Raw genomic sequence first — 19640 nt, forward strand, 5'->3', positions numbered from 1 at the left:
CAATAAAACTTGGAGGCCTGTCATTACTTTTGAGTCTATTGCTTTATGTGAATGCAATATCTAAAATGTCTGAGCAGAGCCAGGAGACACATAAACCAAAGGGAACCGGACTGTGCAGAAAGGCTTCAATAAGCTGCAAGAGCTCACAGGGAGGGACCAGTAAATACTGCGGGAGATGCTGGGGCCAGCGTGGCTGCCTGCCCAGCCCATGGGTGGGAGGGCGGATGGAGGAGCGTGGGGTACAGCAGTGGGTGAAGTGGCTGGAGAAAGTCCCGTAGGAGCTGGAGGTGCTCTTGCCAACGTTAATTTTGATCCCCCGACTACTCTGAGAAGCAAACACCAGGATTTACACAGTCCCCACATTGCCCAGTGTCTTCTCCATCACAAGTGAAGCTTCTTGTCCATCTTCCAGACTGGGGCCAGGCTCGGTTCCACGTGCTCCACGGCTGTCACCGTGCGGTGCAGAGCCGTGTGGCCAGGGGGTCCCCGAGGATGCTCTCCCTGGTGAGTGGGACAGGGAAGGGCTGGATGTGACCCTGCCTTGGCATGGACACGCCACGGAACGTGCTTCGGCTCTGTCGGTGGGGGTGTCCCCTTTGGCAGGCGGGATAACAACAGCGAAACGTGTGACCTCCAGTCCACCAGCAGCTTTTTGTCAGCTCCGCCAAGAGCCCTCAGCTCTCCTGAGCCCCATCAGAGCTTGCAAGGGGCAGCAGCTTCTGTACGGCCTCGGCCGTGCCGGCTGCCATGCAGGAGCTCTCTCGGCCTTCCTGCAAACCGGCCAGACCTGACTTTGCATCCTTCCAGCCTCTCCCAGTGCCTCCCACCAGGTTACTGGCTTCTTGATGGGCAGGGCACTGGCTTCTTCCATTACTCATTTTTCTTCCTTTTTTTCCATTTTGCTCATTTTTTCATTTTGGGGGGGTTTCTTTAGCATCATCCGTTGTTGCATCGGAAACGGAAATGGATGTCAAATCCATTGTGTTTTCTGAGAAATTGAGTTCTTCCCTTCTGGCCAGCCCTACTGCCGTGCTGGGAGTGCCAAAGTGTTGGTGGGAGCAGAGCCCATGGAGGAGGACTTCTGTCCATCCCAGCAGTTCAAACTCTTGTAAAAAGGAGGCTGAGCTGTAACTCAAGATGTTAAACATATAATAGCATTGAGGATCTGGTAAACCCACCAGGAAAAGCCAACTCCCCCCAAGGAGTCTCTGTAGAGACGGAGATGTGAAGCAAAAAACTTTCTGTCTCTAGTATTTTCCTGCTTTCCCTTTTTTTTTTTATCCCTAAGGTTACTTGCATGAAACCAGATCTCGGCTTCTCAGGAATCTCTTTGCGTGTCTTTGACCTGGGGGGTGGCTTTGCTGGGCAGGTGATGGTCCCCTGGAGTGCACAGCTCGGGGACAGATCCACGTTCAGAGGGGACCTGGGCAGCCTGGCCAAGGACCGGCCGTAGCACCACGTAACGTGTGGTCTCTCATCCCAGCCCTGGCCAGCACGCAGCCAAGTCCCACTACACAGATGCTTATTTTCTTGGAAGGTTTTAGCACCGGCTTCTGAATCCATCTCCCCACCAGTATCTTTGGGATTAAAAAAGTGAAAGGCAAAAATTAAAGAAAATCGGATGTATAAAGAAGTGTGATGGTGAAGAGGTTTTTCCCCTCGCCTCCCATGGGGATAGCTTTGCCTCACCATTAGACCCATATAACGCAACAAAAATACTCCCCGAGACATTTTGTCGGCTCCTCCATCCATCTGGAGCGCGGAGACAGAAATCTGGAGTAGGAAATTGTTCTGGGTGGGCTTCAGGGCCCTTCCCCGCTCCCGGGACCATCTCGGCCCCCTCCGTCCCTACCCCTGCGCACCCGCACGTGGTTCTCATCCACCCCCTTCCGTTCTTTTCCTCTGCATTGCCCGTTCTCATTGGCTTTCCTCCTCTTGCCAACACACAAGAATGTGACAATTTTATTAAGTTTTATACCCTCCGCGGGTTGGCGGGGGGCTCAGGGTCTGGTGCTGTTGGATTACCTCCTGCTGTGGGGTAGAGGGGAATTCTGGCCGCAGCGTTCGGGCCGTGACGGCGTTATGCCTGGCCGAGCGGCAATTGCCTTCATCTACAAACGGTTTTTACAAAATCGCTAAATAATGTATTCAGAAAACATGCTGGAAATTAATGGAATAGATTATTTGCAAACATGTTCACTGAATTATCAGGCTTGTTCTTTATCCGTAAAATAATGTACTTAAAAAAAAACAGTTTATTGAATACGTTATTTACAGACTGTTCTCCAGCTGAGAGCTGCAGGAATACCGACGGAGCGCACACGTGGCCCCGCTGCTTCCCGATGGCCGGGGCCAGTCCCTCCTCCTCCACACAGATGCGTGGTCCAGGACTTGGCTTGCATTTTGCTGGACCATTTTGCTCCTCCCTGACCTCGGGAGGGTGAGTTTGGAGAAGGACATGTGCTTATTCCCCTGCTCCCCATGGGAATAGTCACAACGGTTGCTTTGCTTCATGCATCGCCTTCTAAGGCTCAGTGCTGCTGCTGGTGAAGAGGCAAAATACCTGTAAAAAAGTCAGTGGAGAGAAATTACGCCATTTTGTGTAGCGTTGTCACATCGTGGTGCCCTGCTCCGGCAAGCAGTGAGGGATCGTTTGGGCGTGGGTGGTTTAGATGTCCCCACCTGGCCAGTCCCCACGGCAGCACGTCGCCCTGCAGTGAAGGGATTGGGACGGGTGGGAACCCACCTTGGAGGAACTGTGTCTTATGGGAGGGGAGAAGTCTGAGGTCCTGGTGCTCAGGAGCAGTCCTGCCACCAGTCTTGGTTGCTTCTGCTGTTCTCCTGCAGTATCCATCCCGTCGAGCTATTCCCAAGCACCTCCAACACAAGCAGCAGGGTCTAGCCCTCCCTCAAGTCAATGGGACACTGTGTGACGCTGGGGTACAGGGGTGGTGTCACCTGTCCACTGGTGATAAAGCAGTTCAGGAGCATGAAGAAACCCAGGTCAGCCCTCGGGTCTCCATAGTGCAGGTGAGGCTACAGGAGGTCAGTTATAGGAAACGTCCCATGGGCATCTCTCCATCTCAACTGCGTTGCTTCTCCATCGTCACACAGCTGGTGGGATTCGGGACTCAGGATGGGCCAAGACCTTACAATACTTTGGTCTTCTCCTTAAGAAGCAACGTCCGAGCCAGGGGTGCAGGTCTGCAGCAGTGCTGAGACAGAGGACAGGTCTGGAGGTCCAGCTGGCTTGTCAATGCTTATCAATGCTTATAAATCCTTTAAAGGAGGGCACCAGGGGGATGGGAACAGTCTGTTTCCAGTGGTGCCCAGTGACAGGACAAGAGGGACCGGGCACAAACGTGACCATAGGAAGTTCCATCTCCACCTGAGGAGGGCCTTCTCTGCTGTGAGGGCGGCAGAGCAGTGGCAGAGGCTGCCCAGAGAGGTGGGGGAGTCTCCCCCTCTGGAGCCATCCCAAACCCGCCTGGACGCCGTCCTGTGCCACTGCTGGAGGTGCCCCTGCTCTGGCGGGGCGTGGGATGGGGGAGCTCCAGAGGGCCCTTCCCACCCCCACCAGTCTGGGATTCTGGGATTCTGTGAACTGGATTTGAACCTGGGAGCCTTGTCTGGGGTCAGCTGCGTGGCTTTACGATGAAACTTCATGTTTGAAAACATTGCATTTGAAACTGCCAATATTAATTAGGAAGGTCGGGATTTCAAATTATGTAGGATTTAAAGCAGACCGTAAAACTTCCTTTTCTCGTATACGTCTGCTCAAATCCTCTTTAAGTCGTCAGGCTGAGCTAGCTTGTCTGCACGTGGCTTGAAATAACTGACTGAGGGGGTCTCGGTACTGCTAACGCTGGTATTTAGTAATTCTTGGTATATTGGGGAAGCTCTGGAGGACTAGAAAAGAGCTAATGTGCAAATATTTAAAAAGGGAAACAGAACAACCCAGGTAATTACAGACCTGTCAGTCTGTCATCAATCCTCAGCAAAATAATGGAGTGGCAGATCCAGGCCTCAATTAATAAAGAATTAAGGGAAGGTAATATAATTAATGCCAATCAACGTGGGCTGATGGAAAACAAATCTTGTCAAACTAACTTGATATCTTTTTTGATGAGATTACAGGTTTGGGTGATAAAGGTAACAGTGTTAACATAATATACTGAGACGTCTGCAAGACATTTGACTTGGAAGCACAAAGTATATTGAGAAAGTTGAACAATGCAAAGTCAATGTTACATGAGTTTGGCAGACTGGCTTGTCACTCTGCCTTCCTGGAGTTTGTCATATTTTTGCCAAAGAGAGCATTAAATAATTGCCAGGGAAGTTTTCAGATGATGCAGTGAGAAGGGCAGCGGCAGAAGATAGAGATGCTGAGTTTTTAGCATGGTAAACTGATCACCAATAACGAATATGCCACTGGAGAACCAATATCGTCCTACCTGCAGGAGCAAAAAAAAAAAAATATTTGAAGATGAGGACTCTCCTCCTTAGAGATGGTGGCTCTGGAAAAGGGATGTGAGATGCGGGGAGCAGCTCTGCTTCGGGGCAGGTGCTGCCCGATGGAGATGTCCAAAAAGCATCCATGGCAGTGAGCAGGGTGGGAAGCTTGGAGAGAGTGGAGAGGACCGCTCTGTGTCACAGCCACCGGGACAAAAGTACGAAGGCTGGTGAAGCCGAGGGCCTGGGACAGCTGTGCCCTCACATCTGCCCTAGGGCATGTCTGCATCTCAGAAATAACTCTTTACGAATCGTGAATGTGGATTCTTTCTCTTTGCTGCCCGGCTCTGAATTCAGAGATGCTCCTTCGGATCATGTTTGCAAACGTGAGTCTGTAAAACCTTTTTTTTTTCACTCTGTTTGATGAAAAAACCCTGTGATTTCAATGGAAAAAAAAAAAAAAAAATTTCCATGTGCCCAAACCCCCAAAGCCGGCACCACCAGTTCCCGTGGGCCCCCTTGGCAGCCCGGTGGGGTCTCAGGTCCCCAGGAGATGGCGGGGGGTGCTCGGTCCCTCTGGGGACCGGGAGCATCCAGGCAGGAGGCTTGTCCTAGGGAGGGACAACCATGGCTGGGAACCCCACCGCATAGAGAAAGCCTCTGCCGGATGATAAATGCCCCCCCTGCCCCTCCAAAAATAAATTGCTTCCTTTTTAAATCCTTTCCTACCATTCCCCTCGTATTCGTAATAGGATGATTGGTGGAACCAAAGATGTGGCTGTTACTTTAAAGGATAAATTAGTTTGACTCTTAACTCAATAATTAAAACTGTTATGGCTATGAGCCTGCAGGGATAATGTACTATTATTATAGTCATTTGTTTCAATTAAATGCTTACTGATTTTACAATAGCAGCTGGGCACCTGTGTGAGATAGCTATTACTCTGAACAAGACATCTCAAATTCCAGCAGAAATTTGTCACTGCACTAAAGCATTTTACATAGACCATGAAAGTTTATTAGGAGCAGTTACAAATCGGGAAGAGGAGGGGTGGTAATTGGGGATATATTTTCTTATCAGCTTCTCTCTCTCCTGCTCGCTCTCTTTTTTAAGTAAATCATCTTTAAGCATTTCAGCTATGGTGATGCGTTTACATTTAAACTTCAATACAGAAAAAGCCTGCTGGGAAAACTTGGCTTCAAAGCTGTTCAGCAGATAATTTCTCTCCCTGTTTGATTGTGGTTGTAATGGCTTGTTCTGGGGAACAAACCTAAGGAGAGGAGAGCCGTGATGCCCGTGAGCCTTGGGGCTGCCCCTGGCATAGCTACTGCCCTCTCCCGGGGAGGAAGACCCCGGCCGGGGAAGGCTCCGGCAGCTCTGCTCGGCCCACCCGCGTGAACGCCCCCCAGGAAAGGCGGCAGTCGTAGGATCATGGAATGCTTTGGGTTGGAAGAGATCATTAAAGGCCATCTAGTGCAACCCCCCTGCCATAAGCGGGGATGTCTTCCGCTAGATCAGGTCGCTCAGAGCCTCCAGTCCAACCAGAGTCCAACCTGACTTTGAATGGTTCCAGGGATGGGGTGTCTGCCACCTCTCTGGGCAACCCGGGGCAGTGTCTCACCAAGATAATGCTTCAAAACATGTCAAGCGGAGCTTCAAGTTAACTGCCCCCCAAAATTCCTGCGTAAAAGGCAGCTCTTTCCAGCAGTAAGGGCTGCAGCAGTGGCCAGCGGAACCTGGGGCTCTGCTCCCAGGCTCGGGCAGGAGTGGGTGCTGCTGGTGAATGTCCTCTCCTGCAAAATCCGAATTCCCAACGGAAGCCTTGAGGTGGGTCCCACTCCCATAACCACCTTCTGCCTTTTCTTTGCATGGGATTTTTCTCCTCCTCCTCCTCCTCCCGCTTCCCTTGATCTCACCCTCACCTTCAAGGTAGCACCACGGTTTGGTGGCCGAAGGACAAATTCGGAGGTTCTGCGTTGTTCCCCGCCCCCGGCGTGTTTCACCCTTGCTGCACACGTGGCTGGGCTGCGGTGCCGGGTGGGATCTGTGCCGAAGCGCTCGCAGATGTTCCCCAGCAGGAAAGAAAGACGTTTAGCTGGAGCTTGCCGTCACGGCGTTGGCTGACCCCCGCTGCCACGCAGCCCCCGCCCCGGGCGCTAAAGCAGAGCCCTGTAAAGCAGACGGGTACAAGATGATGGCCAAGACCAGTGATAGCAGGCACAGCTCCAGCCCTGGGGCATCGCCCCTTTAAAGGTCCCTTCCAACCCAAATTATTCGATGATTCTGTAATCTGCAGGATCTCCGCTCGCAGAGCGCCCGTGTCCCCAGCCAGGCTCTGCCTCGTGGCGTTTTGTCACTCGCACTGGGTTACCCTTCTCCCCAAAAACGAAAAGCGCGGAGCACGTGCCGTTTGTCAGCCTGGTTTCCATCCTTCTTAGGATTAGCTGGAGCGTTTATAGGCTTGATATGCATATTCATTAAAAAAATTGAAATATTGTGGAGGGAAAAAAAAAAGCCGTCTTTGAGTTAGCACAGCCTTTGGGAATCTGCTAAGTAAGATGCACTTAATTACTTTAGCTATGACTACATCACATTTCACTCGTGTTTCCTCTGAGATACAAAACGTCTTTCCAGCTGAGGCGGCAAACAGGTCCCGAGCCTTTCGCAGCACCTCCCGGCGAGCTTGTGGCACTGAGCACCGGGGATGGAGACAGGATCTGACCCGGCTCTCAGAGCCGCCCCTCCTGGTGATGGAGCTAATCACCTTTGCAGGGCGGTTATTTAATTACGCGTATGCTTCCGTCGGGTTCCAGGGGGATGCTGAATGCTTTGCGGAGGGAAAGGGTGCCGGTGCAGCCCCGGTGAGCCCGCAGCACGGGTTGCATCCCACCGGAGCGGTGTGCCGCGGGAGAAGAGGTTGGTTGTTTTTGCAGGGGGAATGCAGCATTCGTTACCTTCTCTCTCTTTGGTTGGCCATCATCGGGATTTCATTCTTCATTTACATGCCTAATTAGGCAGTTAGCTGCAGGGGAGCATCTCGGAGTGCTGCTTCTGGGTTTCTCTTTCCTTGGGACTTCCTTGGGGCAGGTATTAGCTACTTTGGGTGCACAGCTAAGGCCCCTAAAATAGCTCAGCGTCTGCAGGGTGTCGCAGCGGAGAGAGGGACTAACCCTTTCCCCAGCGGGGGCGAAGGCCACTGTCACCCCAAGGCCCACGGGAGGAGTGCTGGGGCCGCACACATGCCGCTCACCTCCATTTTCCCCCAAAACATTTTACATCATTTTACATGGCTTTTCCACCACTCGCCCTCTCCAGTCCTGAGGACGTGGGGAGCTGTGGGCAGGGGCTATGGGGAGGTGGCAACCTGGTGTGTTGTTCCAAAACTGTATTTATTTTTTATTTCTTTTTAAAAAGGGGAAATGGAGAGAAATCTGGTGAGCGGCAAAGGATGGGGCCAGATCCTGCTCCTCCAGACAGCGGTCAGCACGGTCACAGAGTCAGACTGGTGGGGGTGGGAAGGGCCCTCTGGAGCTCCCCCATCCCACCCCCCGCCAGAGCAGGGGCACCTCCAGCAGTGGCACAGGACGGCGTCCAGGCGGGTTTGGGATGGCTCCAGAGGGGGAGACTCCCCCACCTCTCTGGGCAGCCTCTGCCACTGCTCTGCCGCCCTCACAGGAGAGAAGGCCCTCCTCAGGTGGGGATGGAACTGCCGATGGTCACGTTTGTCGAGGGTCACACATGGGGAGCATAGTCGCACGTGTCCTTCTGCAACACCTCCTGGCCAGGGTGGGAAGAGATGGAGAGATGGATGGGGGTCAGAACCAGCAACGTTCCGCAAAGGTTTTAAGTAAAACCACCAATTTTTAATGATTTAAAGAAACAGGCAGCTGCTTGGGAGGAGGCATCTGGGCCAAGGTGTCCTTGGGGGGGGGGGGAATGCCCCAGGAAAATGGGGTTGGTGATCTCCAGAGGTCCCTTCCAACCCTGACCATTCTGTGATTCTGTGAAAAATGCAGTGTCTCCGCTTTTTAAGAGAGGGCTTGTGGTTGGGTTGCTGTCAGCAGGAGGCTTCTGCACGAATTCTCTGAGCCAGGGCTCAGGTTTCTGTTTTTTCCTACCAATTTTCATAAGCATTTGCAGCACGTGGCCCATATCCATAATTGCACTCCTGGACTTGTTCTGCTCCGATGCATAAATAACATGCACTGTAAAGAAAAAGTGTATGATTACATATTTAATGGATAAACGGAGCTGTTGTGGTCTATTGGCCACATAATAAAAGTTTCAAAAAAATTGTCTTAATACAGTATTTACCCAAGAGAATGCCACGGCTGCAAACGTGAAGGAGCTATTTTAAATTTTAAAATTTTTTAAGCCACATTTCATAGCCTTCCCCATATTCTAAAACACCCATCTTCTGAACTTTTTTCTTCATTTAAATTTAAAATAAGGACAATAAATTATTCTTTTCCATAGCAGCTGGCAGATCTTCTCCAACGCGCAAGGTCTAGATTGAGCTGACAAAATCCCAGACAGACGTACCTTTTCCCCTGGAATTCGGGAAGGCGCTTGCCGCTGGTGTGGCAGAGGGTTCCTGACCCATCTCCCCACCTCGCCGGCTCCCCGTTGCACCCCTGCCCATTCCCACGACTGTTTGCAAATCCAATTGCAAATGCAAAAATCGCCTCTCGACACCTCCTGTGCCGCCTGAGCCCCGTGTCCGCATCCCCACCGTGCTCGGCTGCGGTGGGCGCATCCTCCGTGTCTTTTCGGCCAGGATTTCCCACGCCGCAGCGCGTGGCGAGGGGCGGCCAGACCTCCGCAATAAGGCGGGTTTTACGGGCACATAAAACTCGCCGTAGTTCAGGCAGCAGGGAGTTTTCCCAGCTCCGTGGCGGAGCAAAGCCAGCCCTGCTGCCGCTGGAAGCTGGAGTTTCCTTGCAGACCACCAAAGCGGAGGCCCAGCAGTTCAGCCTGGTCTCTAAGTCAGCCTCGGTCAGACTCCTCATGCTGTTGAAATGCAGGACATTCTTTTTTTCCTGCAAATTAAATCCCCGCGCTTCGTAATTAATACAGAAAAAAAAAAAAAAGAAGGGCAGATCTGGGAAAATCTGTTCCCCTGACACACACTGCTCTACTGAGGGAGAATCCAAAAGAGAGCAGAATGCGCCGTCGGGTGTTGCGTAAAGCTCTTGATTCCTGACCTGCAGGAATAAATCTGGTTTTGTGTTCGGATTTATTTCTTCGGAAGCCTACCGAGCCTTTCAGGTCTTCCCTGGGTTTCTTTTCTGTACGTGCTGCTAATGGAGTTGGCAAACCTCCCCTGGTAACGAGAGATTGCACCTCAGCGGGCTTATCGAAAATGAAGATTGTTAATAAATAAAGCCCGGGTCTTTAAACTCATGTTAACATTAATCAGATTAATATAAAAGGGAAAAAGTCTGGAAAACATTTCAAGCAGGGCATGCTCTCCCTCCCACTGGTTTCCTCCATGGCTGGATGATGCTGTGCTCCGTGGTGTGGCTGAGCCCTGCTGCCTAGGGGTGGATCCTGGGGTGAAAACGGGGTTTTCAGGGAAAAATGGTACAAACTGGAAATGGGGTCTTGGCTCAGCAGACAGCAGGGCAGCACAAAACCTCCCGTGCGCCTACAGCTCATCTTCCCTCCGAGGCCGGGACAGGGGCTTATGGCTGCTCCTGCCTGACCCAACCGCTTGAACTTTGGTTTATGCCAGGACGTGGGGGGATATATGCTTCCTAAGATGTTTTTATTTTGTCTAATGTAGCATTTGACATTTCTTATTAGCCATATATATATATGTTTCATTTTTATTTCAGATCTTTCAAGGCTGTTGTGCTCAGCAGCCTCAGGAGGCCGCGCTTGTGCCGATGGCCGGTGCCATGTCCGTGCGTCCCTGCGGCCGTGTGTGATTAGTCACCTTTGAGCCCCATCAGATGTACCCTCACTGTTGAGTTATGAGAACAGATAAATAGATGTTAGGAAACTCTTTATTTTGGGGGACGACTCTATCAGGTAGCCACTTCTGTCATCTCTTCCGTGTGCACACACGTGCATCGCTTCTGGTCCCTTCCCTCGCTGGGGAATTTTAACAGGCAGCCAATCATTTTCTGTGCCCTTGTCTGAAGGTTTTTTTTCTTTCTGGTATATTAATTTTGAGTGGGATTGGAACCAATTACAATATTTAAAATCAGAAGAGTCGTCTCCTGGAGGAGCTGTAATGAGGCGGTGGCCACCAGTAGAGCTTGTCCCCGTGCGTTGGGGTCCCTCTCGGGCCATGCCCTGGTTCTCACTGCCTCTGGGGCTCGAGGACGTACAAACCTCTGGTTTGATGGTAGTGTCACAGCTTTGGGCAAACCGATGTGGGGGGGAGTGGGGACCTGGGGCTTCCACGGACACCGTTTGTGCTTACTACTTCTATGTTTAACCCCAGTAGCACTAGCGACCCAACAGCCGTACGGATGATGCAGAAGGGCTGGTTGTGGCACCTTCATAAACTCAGAGAAGCAGATATTTTTTCATCTGTGCAGTTACTAGATGTCAATGCCAAGTATGGCCCAGAAAAAGCGTGTTTGGGATCCATGGCCTCTAACGCCACATCGCTGGTGTACCAGGGCTGGACTGTCACCCACGGGCCCCCAGTACCCTGAGTACCCTGGTATGACACATGCCGGTGCTCAGCGATGGCCTCGCGTGTGCAGCGGCAAAGCTTGGCCCCAGAAATGCCCAGGGCATTGCAACGCTCTCCCTTTTCCTGGTCATTTCACCAAAAATTGCTCATTTCTGAACTTTTCTTTCAGACCCCTGGTGGGTACCAGGCACCACTGGTCCCTGAGGCAGGCGGGGGGCACCTCCTGGGCTCACAGACATATGCGCAAAGACAATTTAGCACCTCTCTGTAGTCCCCGCGGGCAGGGCGATGGCGGGAGCAGAGCCCCGGGTGTATGGTGCTCATCTCTTGCTCATGGCTTGTTTGGAAGGGGGCACGAGGAAGACTTTACCATCTGTGTAGAATAACTTTAAATCAGTCGATAAGAGCTCATCGTAAAGTGATTTGACAGTGTGATAAAGAAATAAATACCTTTTTTAATCACAAAGTGATATTCTCCTAACTCAGATCCAGGAGATGGTCCACTCGGACGCCACGTCCTATGAGTCCAACCGTCAAGTGCCCCTGCTCAATCGCCCCGGGATGTTAGCCGGCCCCATGAGCGCTCTCAGTCAGTCACAGCTGATTTCACAGATGGGGATGCGGAGCGGTGTCACCCACGGTTCCCCATCGCCCCCGGGAAGTAAGTCGGCTACACCATCTCCCTCCAGTTCTACTCAGGAAGAGGAGACAGAGTCACACTATAAGGTACGTGCGGTCACACCTGTTTTAACAGACAACGAGAGAACAGCAGATGATGTTTTTCAGTGAGGGATAAATTGCGCGGAATAAGAACACAGACTTTTCGCTCTTTTTCTTTTTAATATATACATATATATATATAGTGGGAGACTTTCCCAAGGATGGGGAGATCGTTTCCAGCGTAGGGTGAGGTACAGCATGGCAGGCGAGCACACGTGCTTGGGTTGTGCATGCAGCAAGTTTGGCAACGAGAGTTGGGCTTTTCTCTCCACGGTTTACCAGGTCCATCAAGCTTCAGAGTTTCCTCCGACTGAGGGTTTTGACGAGCGAAGCACGTTCAGGGCTAAGGTTCTGCAGATGCTTGGGTGAAAATTAGATTTCTGGCGGCAGGTAGAGGAGACTAAAAGAGGGAAGGACAGGAACGCAGGGTGGGATGTGACTGAGCTCACCAGACATGGCTTGAGAAGGGAAAAAAAAACCCAACCAGAAATCAAAAGAGGAATAATCTTCTGCCTTTGAGTTCTCCTGGGCAGTGTTTTAGGTAGTCATCAATGTCTTAGTGGCACAGAGTCTGCCTGCACAGCCAGCACAACCGCCGGTGAGCATGGCATCCAGAAACCCCAGGGTTTCCTAGGGTTTTGGGGACGTCTTGGTTGTTGCCCATCTTTCTCAAAATGCACCAGCAAAGCCAACAACACATGCTGTGTTCTGTGGGGCTTCCGTCTGTTATTCACCGAGGACAAATTGCAGCCATCGCAGGGTTGCTGCCTCGACACCCGGCGGGTCTCCACGCCTGCAGGTCAAACACTGGGCTCCCTGGGGGACTTTGATTAAAGCTTTTCGTGGAAAACCTTCTCCTGGAAGGTGCTGATCCAAGGATGACAGTGAAAGCACCGGTATTGTAACCTTGTCCCCTAAAAAACAGGATTTGAGTGTATAACCAGAGCAGCAAACACGCTAGGACTGAGCAAAAGCCTTTCCCTTTCCATGGAAATCTTACAGGTCTTTTCCAACCTAAATGATTCTATGACTCTGAAATCTAGGCAAATGTATTCCCATCAATCCTGTAGTTTTTCATCCGTTGGCATCTTTCACTTCAGATCAGGATGTTTCAAAGCAGAGTGCACACGTGGATGCGAAAACTGAGCTTCAGTGAGATAAAACTGTAAAAGGAAGGGATACACATGATTGAAAATAGATGGAGAATCTCAAACTCTTCAATTCCACACTTGGGGGACACTGGGGGATGGGTCCTACTGCTGGACCCCACAGTCTGCCCTCTCCCAGAGCCCGTGTCACACAGCTCCAGGCCATTCCCTGGTAGCTGAAATCTTTCATGTCAGTGGAAAATGAGTTTCAGCTTAGTTACACACCAGGTTCTCTCATTCTGCCTCTTTCAGTATCACCCAGCTTTTCCCTCAGCTGGCCGGGGCCACAGGAGTCACTAGGGAGGACACGGCTTTGGGGTTGGATCTTCTGTTCTCGTTGGGCCAGTGACGCCTGTGGGAGTGGGAAGAATTGGAAATGTCCAAACGATGACAATTTGCAGAGATTTGAATTTTTTCCTAATCGTAAAGGCACACCCCCTCATTTTCCTGCCCTGTAAACTACCCAACAAGACAGGTGGAACAGAAGTGGTGTATTTGCTGGAAGAAGGAGTAAGTGTAGAGACAGCAGCAGAAGCGCGCTGTGCCCTGCAGGTTTCTGTTTGCTCTGTCTGCACAGCGGCTGTATTCACCCATCCGTCATTTTTCGTATGGCCATTAAGGGCTTTTCTGCAACAAGTCATCTAACAAGCAAAAATTAATCTTGTAACTGAGAAGGTCACGCATTAAAGAAATGAGTCTGATGCCAGTGGGTGCTTCAGGTCCAGTAGGTCCTTACGATTTTAGGAGGTCTCCCAGCTTCACCAATGCATTTACTTGCTTTGGGTGGGGTGTACACATGCATGGGAGGGAGAGGTAGTTATAGCCCAGATTCCAGCTGGATTAGTGATCTGTCTCCATAGTTACTAAAATCACGGTGTCCCTGAAGTTCCTGCTCTTCATAGGTTCAGCATCTCAGAAGGCACCGAGCCACCAGGTTACAGGATCACATCTGTCACCGGTGAACTGCCCCAGTCCCCATCTGGTGTTAAAAATACCTCCTGCTGCCTCTCCAGAGCAGGTCCATGCAGGGGCTGGTGGCCGTGCGCTTCATCCCGCTGCACGAGCCTTCACGGTCGCTTTGACCACGGCTCACCCCTCGGGGGATGCAGAAGCTGTGGGGCAGCGAGGCGCTGGCTCGCCGGGCTTTGCCTTTAGCCGGGAACGTGGCTTAGGTTGTTCAAACATCTTCTGCAGCCCCGGGCTGGGTCGTTGTCTCATCCCGTGCTGCGTCGCACCTTCTAAACCGCCCCCCCTGAGCAGAACCAGGCAAAGTCCTGATCTGCTCCGCTCCCTCCTGGGGGCTGCCGGCTCCGGGCAGCCTTGCAGGCAAAATTCTGTTTGCCATAAATACCGTTTGCTCTTTGGTGCTGCCTAAGCAAGACGGACCGTAAAACCCTCCTCATGGCTGCGGTGCGGCTCCTCCGCTGGGTCAACGGCTGTGAGGAGAGCAGGTCTCCCCCCCTCCACGGCACTTAAGTGAATCAAACAGGGTTACAGTTAGTTAAAACACCATCGCTAATATATATAAAATACCACTTGCTAATGGGCTGAAGCCCTGTCATGCATTTTTTTTTTTTCCCCTAATAAGCTGGCCTTTCACCTCCAGGCCTCCCATTCAAGCCCAATTGGACAATTTTAAATTAAAGGCGATCTTTTTTTATTTTTTTTTTTTGTCTCTCTGCTCATTCACTAATGGTCACTGTCTGTTTGACAAATGTCACTGCGCTGATACTGAACTTAATGACCAGTCAAGAGCTGCTGAGCGGAGGACAGGAGCGCTGCTGCCTTTTCCTCCCTGTGCCGGCTGAAGTGAAGCCTCTTAAATCCCGGTGCTTCCAAGCGCGCGATGGAATCGGCAAATCCATTGGGAGAAGAGCCCTCGGCGGGCAGCACAGTTCCCGCGACGGCTTGGTGTTTAGACCTCTGTCACTTGAACATTTTTTATTTTTTTTATTGTTATTTATTTATTTTTTTAGACCTCTTAAGTGACAGACCGGGCAACTTTCGAAGTAACATCCTTAGCCCGCGCACTGGGTGGAGCGAGGGCTGCCGCAGTCAGGTAGCGGCTGAGCACGGGGTGCCGGCGCACAGTGGGTCTGCCGGCGGAGGTGCTGATGCCCTGTCTGCCCTCCCGGGCGCAGAGATCAGAGTGCCGCGGCCAGCTGGCAGCGGCGGGTTTATTCTCAGCGGTGCTTAACCTCTGGTGTATTCATTTTTCCCTCCGCTATAAAATAAGGATAATGGTGCTTCCCTGTAGTGCAAGCTTTCACCGACCGCAGTTAACGCCTTGAGAGCTTTGATGTACGTCCAAGTGCTTTCCAGGGGTCTTCTCTTTTGCACACCATCACACAGAGGCTTCTGCGGTCCTGTGTATTCAGCGCATCCCGGCGGAGGCTCAGCCTTAGGCTCTGTGCTGCCTTCACTGGAAGCATCCCCCTTTCCACCTTGCCGGTTTACTGCCCAGCCCGGTGGCAGTGTCTCGTGCTGAGCAGCCACAAAGTCCAGCTACTGTTGCCTGTGTCCTGCTCCCCTCGGTCCAACCACCCACAGGGCACCCAGCCTGGACACAGCCAGTCCCAGTCACCCGGCTGCACCCAGACTGGTCGTAAAGAGTGAGCGGAGCATAGTCCCTTCCAACCGAGATAAAAACATTTAATACATAAGATTAAAATAGTTCAATTCCTGGATATTTTTCCTGGATAGATGCACGTACCTGTTAGCAGGGTGAAGCAAGTTTCGGGTGGCCACGGTGTGATGGCCAATGGCGATGGTGGTACCGCTTGGGCAGTGCTCGTGACCCTCCTGCCTGGGGAGCCTGGAGGCTGAGCTGCCGGCACATTTTGGGGGGCGAGGACAGTCGTTTAAACAGCTTGCCGAGGGGGATTATTGGGCTGGAAACCAGAAATCACGTGGAAGCTGAGTTTGGAAAAATTAATGGACTGCTAAAGGGATCTGACTGGGAAGGAAGGCGTTTGGAGAGGTCCCAGAAGAGGATCAAGGAGAGAAAGAGCTTGTGATGCCGGGGAGGAGGAGGAGGGAGGGGGGACGACCGAGGATGAGTGTCCGGGAAGCCCCAGCTTCGAAGCAGGGAGCGCTGGAGCTGCAAGGGGCGAATCCAAGCTGTGAGCCGGGCTGTGAGGAGGCACCCAAGCTGGGCTCAGGCACCCACCAGCAGTTCATGCGATGATCCTAGAGGCTCCTGGGGGGGCAAAGAGACCCCCAGAGCTGCTGCCCTCCTCGCCACACTGGGAGCCCTTCTCTACCTGTGCCCTCTCTTGTCCCCTTTGCCAACGAGCTATAGCAGGGACTCGTATTGGACTACCCCAAGCTGAGTGCTAAGGTTCCTCTCTTGGTTTTGCAGGTTACTGGAGAGAAAAGACCATCAACAGACCTGGGCAAAAAGCCCAAAAGCCAGAAGAAGAAGAAAAAGAAGGATCCCAATGAGCCCCAGAAGCCCGTGTCAGCCTACGCCCTGTTTTTCAGAGACACGCAAGCAGCCATCAAAGGGCAAAACCCCAACGCCACCTTCGGAGACGTATCGAAAATCGTCGCGTCAATGTGGGACAGTTTGGGAGAAGAACAAAAACAGGTGAGTTACTGATGTCTTCTTTTTTTTTTTTTTTTTCGGTTCTTTTTCTTCCAACTGTTTCCATATGTTTTGCCATGGTACAGAGCATCAGAGTCTCCCCAAGCCCGTTAGGAGCGTGGCCAGGGGTTTAAACAGGCTGAAGCGGATGCGCAGAACGGCGGCTATTTTCCAGAGCGGCGCTGAAGTGCCCGCTGCCACTCGAAGCGATGCTCGACTGGTTTGCGTGTCACGCTTCCAGCTCCGAGCTGGTGTGGCGGTGATGTGACATGGCCCTTGGACACCTGCCTGGGGTGCCCGGCAGACAGGTCTTTGCCACCCCACGTGCCCCACGGCAGGAGGGGTAACCCCACGGCGCAGGCAGGGCAGGGATGGGGCTGCGGAAGGATGCGCTGAGTTTGCTTTGCCTCTACCCCTTTTTTAGAAAAATCTCCGTTGTTACATGGGGAAGAGCAAATTTTTTTTGCTCTTCAACAACTGATTATTCTGGAGAAGATCGTACTTTGCAAACACATCGGTGGCCTTTCTCTGACATGGCATTTTTGCAGCCTTAGATGGGAGATGGGTTTGTGTTTGCTTATTTACTTACAAGGAGTGATGGCAAACTTGCTCAAAACTATTAACTCTCTACATCACTGGCCTGAAATCTAACGTTAAGGCTTTAAAAGCTTAGGAGGGAGATGTCTGAAGTGGCCTCACAGAGGAAACCTCCCTGCCCCAAAGCTGTCAACCACTTTCAATCTGCTTCCCACGGAGACTTCCAGGTCGTGCTTTAACTGTTTTGTTGGTTACAAAAGCCTGTAATTGCTTGTTGCCTATTGAGAAAACCCCAGGGAACACTTCCCGGAGCAAGTATGTCTTTTTGTCGGGCAGAGCGAGAGCTGACACTGTGTGTGATGTGTCTCTGAACCCAAACGTGCTTTAACTGGCAGTCCCCCCACGAGCGGTGAGCCCTTCTCCTACAGCCTGGAGCCGACTTCAGCCCGGCTCCATCTCTCCTTGGGTGTATTTGAAGCATCTACATTCGGGGAGGGAGCAGCAGGAAGGAAAAAAGTCATTTAAATGGAAGTCACACTAGGAAATAGCCTTGCTTTCCACCCTGCAGCAAGTCAGGAATAAGAGCAAAGCATCTTCTGGGGTGAAATCTCCATACTGGGCAAAGCGTTGCATTGATGTTTTCACAGTCCTCCCTTTTCCCTTCTTTGGAGGGATCACTGGGGGATCATGCAGGAATTTCTCGTGCTGAAGAAGGGAGGAAGGTCCCCTCCTCGCGCGGCAGGTTGACCCCAGCCCTGCTGCCGGGGAAGGTGCAGGGCAAGGGCTGGGTTTGGTGCAAGGTGCGGGAGGTTTAGAAGCGTGGACAAACTTTTACATCACCTCTTTGCCCTGCTTTCATCCCTCCCCACATCTCGGTCTGCCTCTCCCTTACCCCGTCTGGTTACAAGTGTCTCTGTAGATTGGGCTCTGAGCTCGGCTGCAAATGTGGTTTGTGTAATGGAATTGCTGGTGCGACCCTGACTCAGCGCAGTGCAAATGCTCGGCTCTTAATTAACAGCAGGGATTAGACCAGTCCGTTTATCTTCCCCGCTAACTCTCCCTTCTTCTCTTTTATGAGATAGTAGCAGCCTTGCCGTCTCTTTACACACGCTTTCTAAGTGGCTCCATTTCTCCCTCTGTAATTGATTTAATTAAGTCATTTGTTCCTTGTCTGAATGCTTAAATATTAACTTCCTGGCTTTGTCTCCAGCTGTATACTTTTCTCCCACGACAGCTACTTCCCTGCCCGGGACTCCGGCTGCAGGGACGCTATTTATCTTTGGCTCCGGCACTCGGCTGCTGGTTTGTGCGGTGGGGCACGTTCGCTCTTGAAGCGTTTGGCTAGAAGAGAGTTTAGTCTGTCCCTGTTTGCTTTCCCCTGCCAGCACCCCCAGACAAGTTTGTTTAGATCCGTAAGGCGATGCAATGGAAAGGAAAAAAGGAAAAAAAATAAAAAAGCATTAACAAAATGTCTTTAATACATGAAAACAAGTGCCTACGATGTCCTGCAGGTCCTTTCTCCCGAGGACTGCAGGACTTGATGCATGCGTTCACGGTGAAGGCAAGCAGCTCATGCCAAGCGCTGACTTGGCACGTCTCGGGAGGGGACGGTGACCAAGCAGGACAGCTATGGGGTGATGCCATCCCTGGCCAAAATCCTGCTGGGTCCTGGCAGTCCAGACTGCCACATCACTGGGAAGGAGCATCATGGTCTGGACAGGGGTGGAAAGGAGGAAAAGGGAGGTATTTCACCCAGGGTGCTGCTCCTAGCTCTAGTGACAGCGGTGATTTTGAATATCTTCATATCCTCACAGTAGAAAGCAACACAAAAGACAACCGTGGAAAAGCCAACACAGCAAAGGCGAAATAGACAAGCAAGAGACAAATCTGGATGTTCTTACTCAATTAGGACCAAGGTTTTAGTTAAAGAAAGCTTTCCCGTCTTCCTGGCATGAGAAAAGAGGGTGGATTTGAGGCTGGAGGATGTGATTTTGGGCTGGGATCCCTCACAGCCTGAGATGTTCAGGCTGGGGCCTGGGCATCGCGTCTCCAGAGGGCCGATGTGCAGATCCCCGCCCCACCATGCAGTTATTAAGCAGTCGTTTATACCCCTGTTGGTTTCTGCTTCAGATGCGGATTACAAACCTTATTTTCCACTTCCCAGTGAGCACAGCATTTCCCCAGCCCTGGGTGTGTTTTGGTTCCTGCCTTGAGGGACACCAGCAGGCAGGACAGGCAGGGAGGGGGTTCAAAGCAAGCTGACCGATAAACCCAACCTCAGCTGGGGCACTCTGGACTTGTGATCCCCCACCACATGTCAGCAGCCCCTGGTCCATGCCCCGCTGTGCCTACAGACATATCCCTCCCTCCATCCATCCCTCCATCCCTGCCTCCATCCCCGCCTCCATCCCTCCATCCATCCATCCCTCCATCCATATTTCCATCCCTCCCTCCATCCCTGCCTCTCTCCCTCCATCCATCCCTCCATCCATCCCTCCATCCATCCCTCCATCCATGCCTCCATCCATCCATCCATCCTTCCATCCT

At 51.8% G+C, this 19640-nt stretch overlaps 1 protein-coding gene across 1 annotated transcript in view; it reads left to right on the forward strand.

Annotated features, from left to right (window-relative positions):
* Window positions 1-19640, forward strand: part of TOX2 (TOX high mobility group box family member 2) — a 96782-nt gene that overhangs the window by 58458 nt on the left and 18684 nt on the right. Inside the window, exons 4-5 of the mRNA XM_009892110.1 lie at window positions 11589-11828; window positions 16332-16559. Of these exons, the coding sequence (XP_009890412.1) occupies window positions 11589-11828; window positions 16332-16559 (468 nt within the window). The remainder of the gene's footprint in view (window positions 1-11588; window positions 11829-16331; window positions 16560-19640) is intronic.

The sequence above is a fragment of the Charadrius vociferus genome, unplaced genomic scaffold, assembly GCF_000708025.1.
Source record: "Charadrius vociferus isolate BGI_N301 unplaced genomic scaffold, ASM70802v2 scaffold409, whole genome shotgun sequence".
NCBI lineage: Eukaryota > Metazoa > Chordata > Aves > Charadriiformes > Charadriidae > Charadrius > Charadrius vociferus.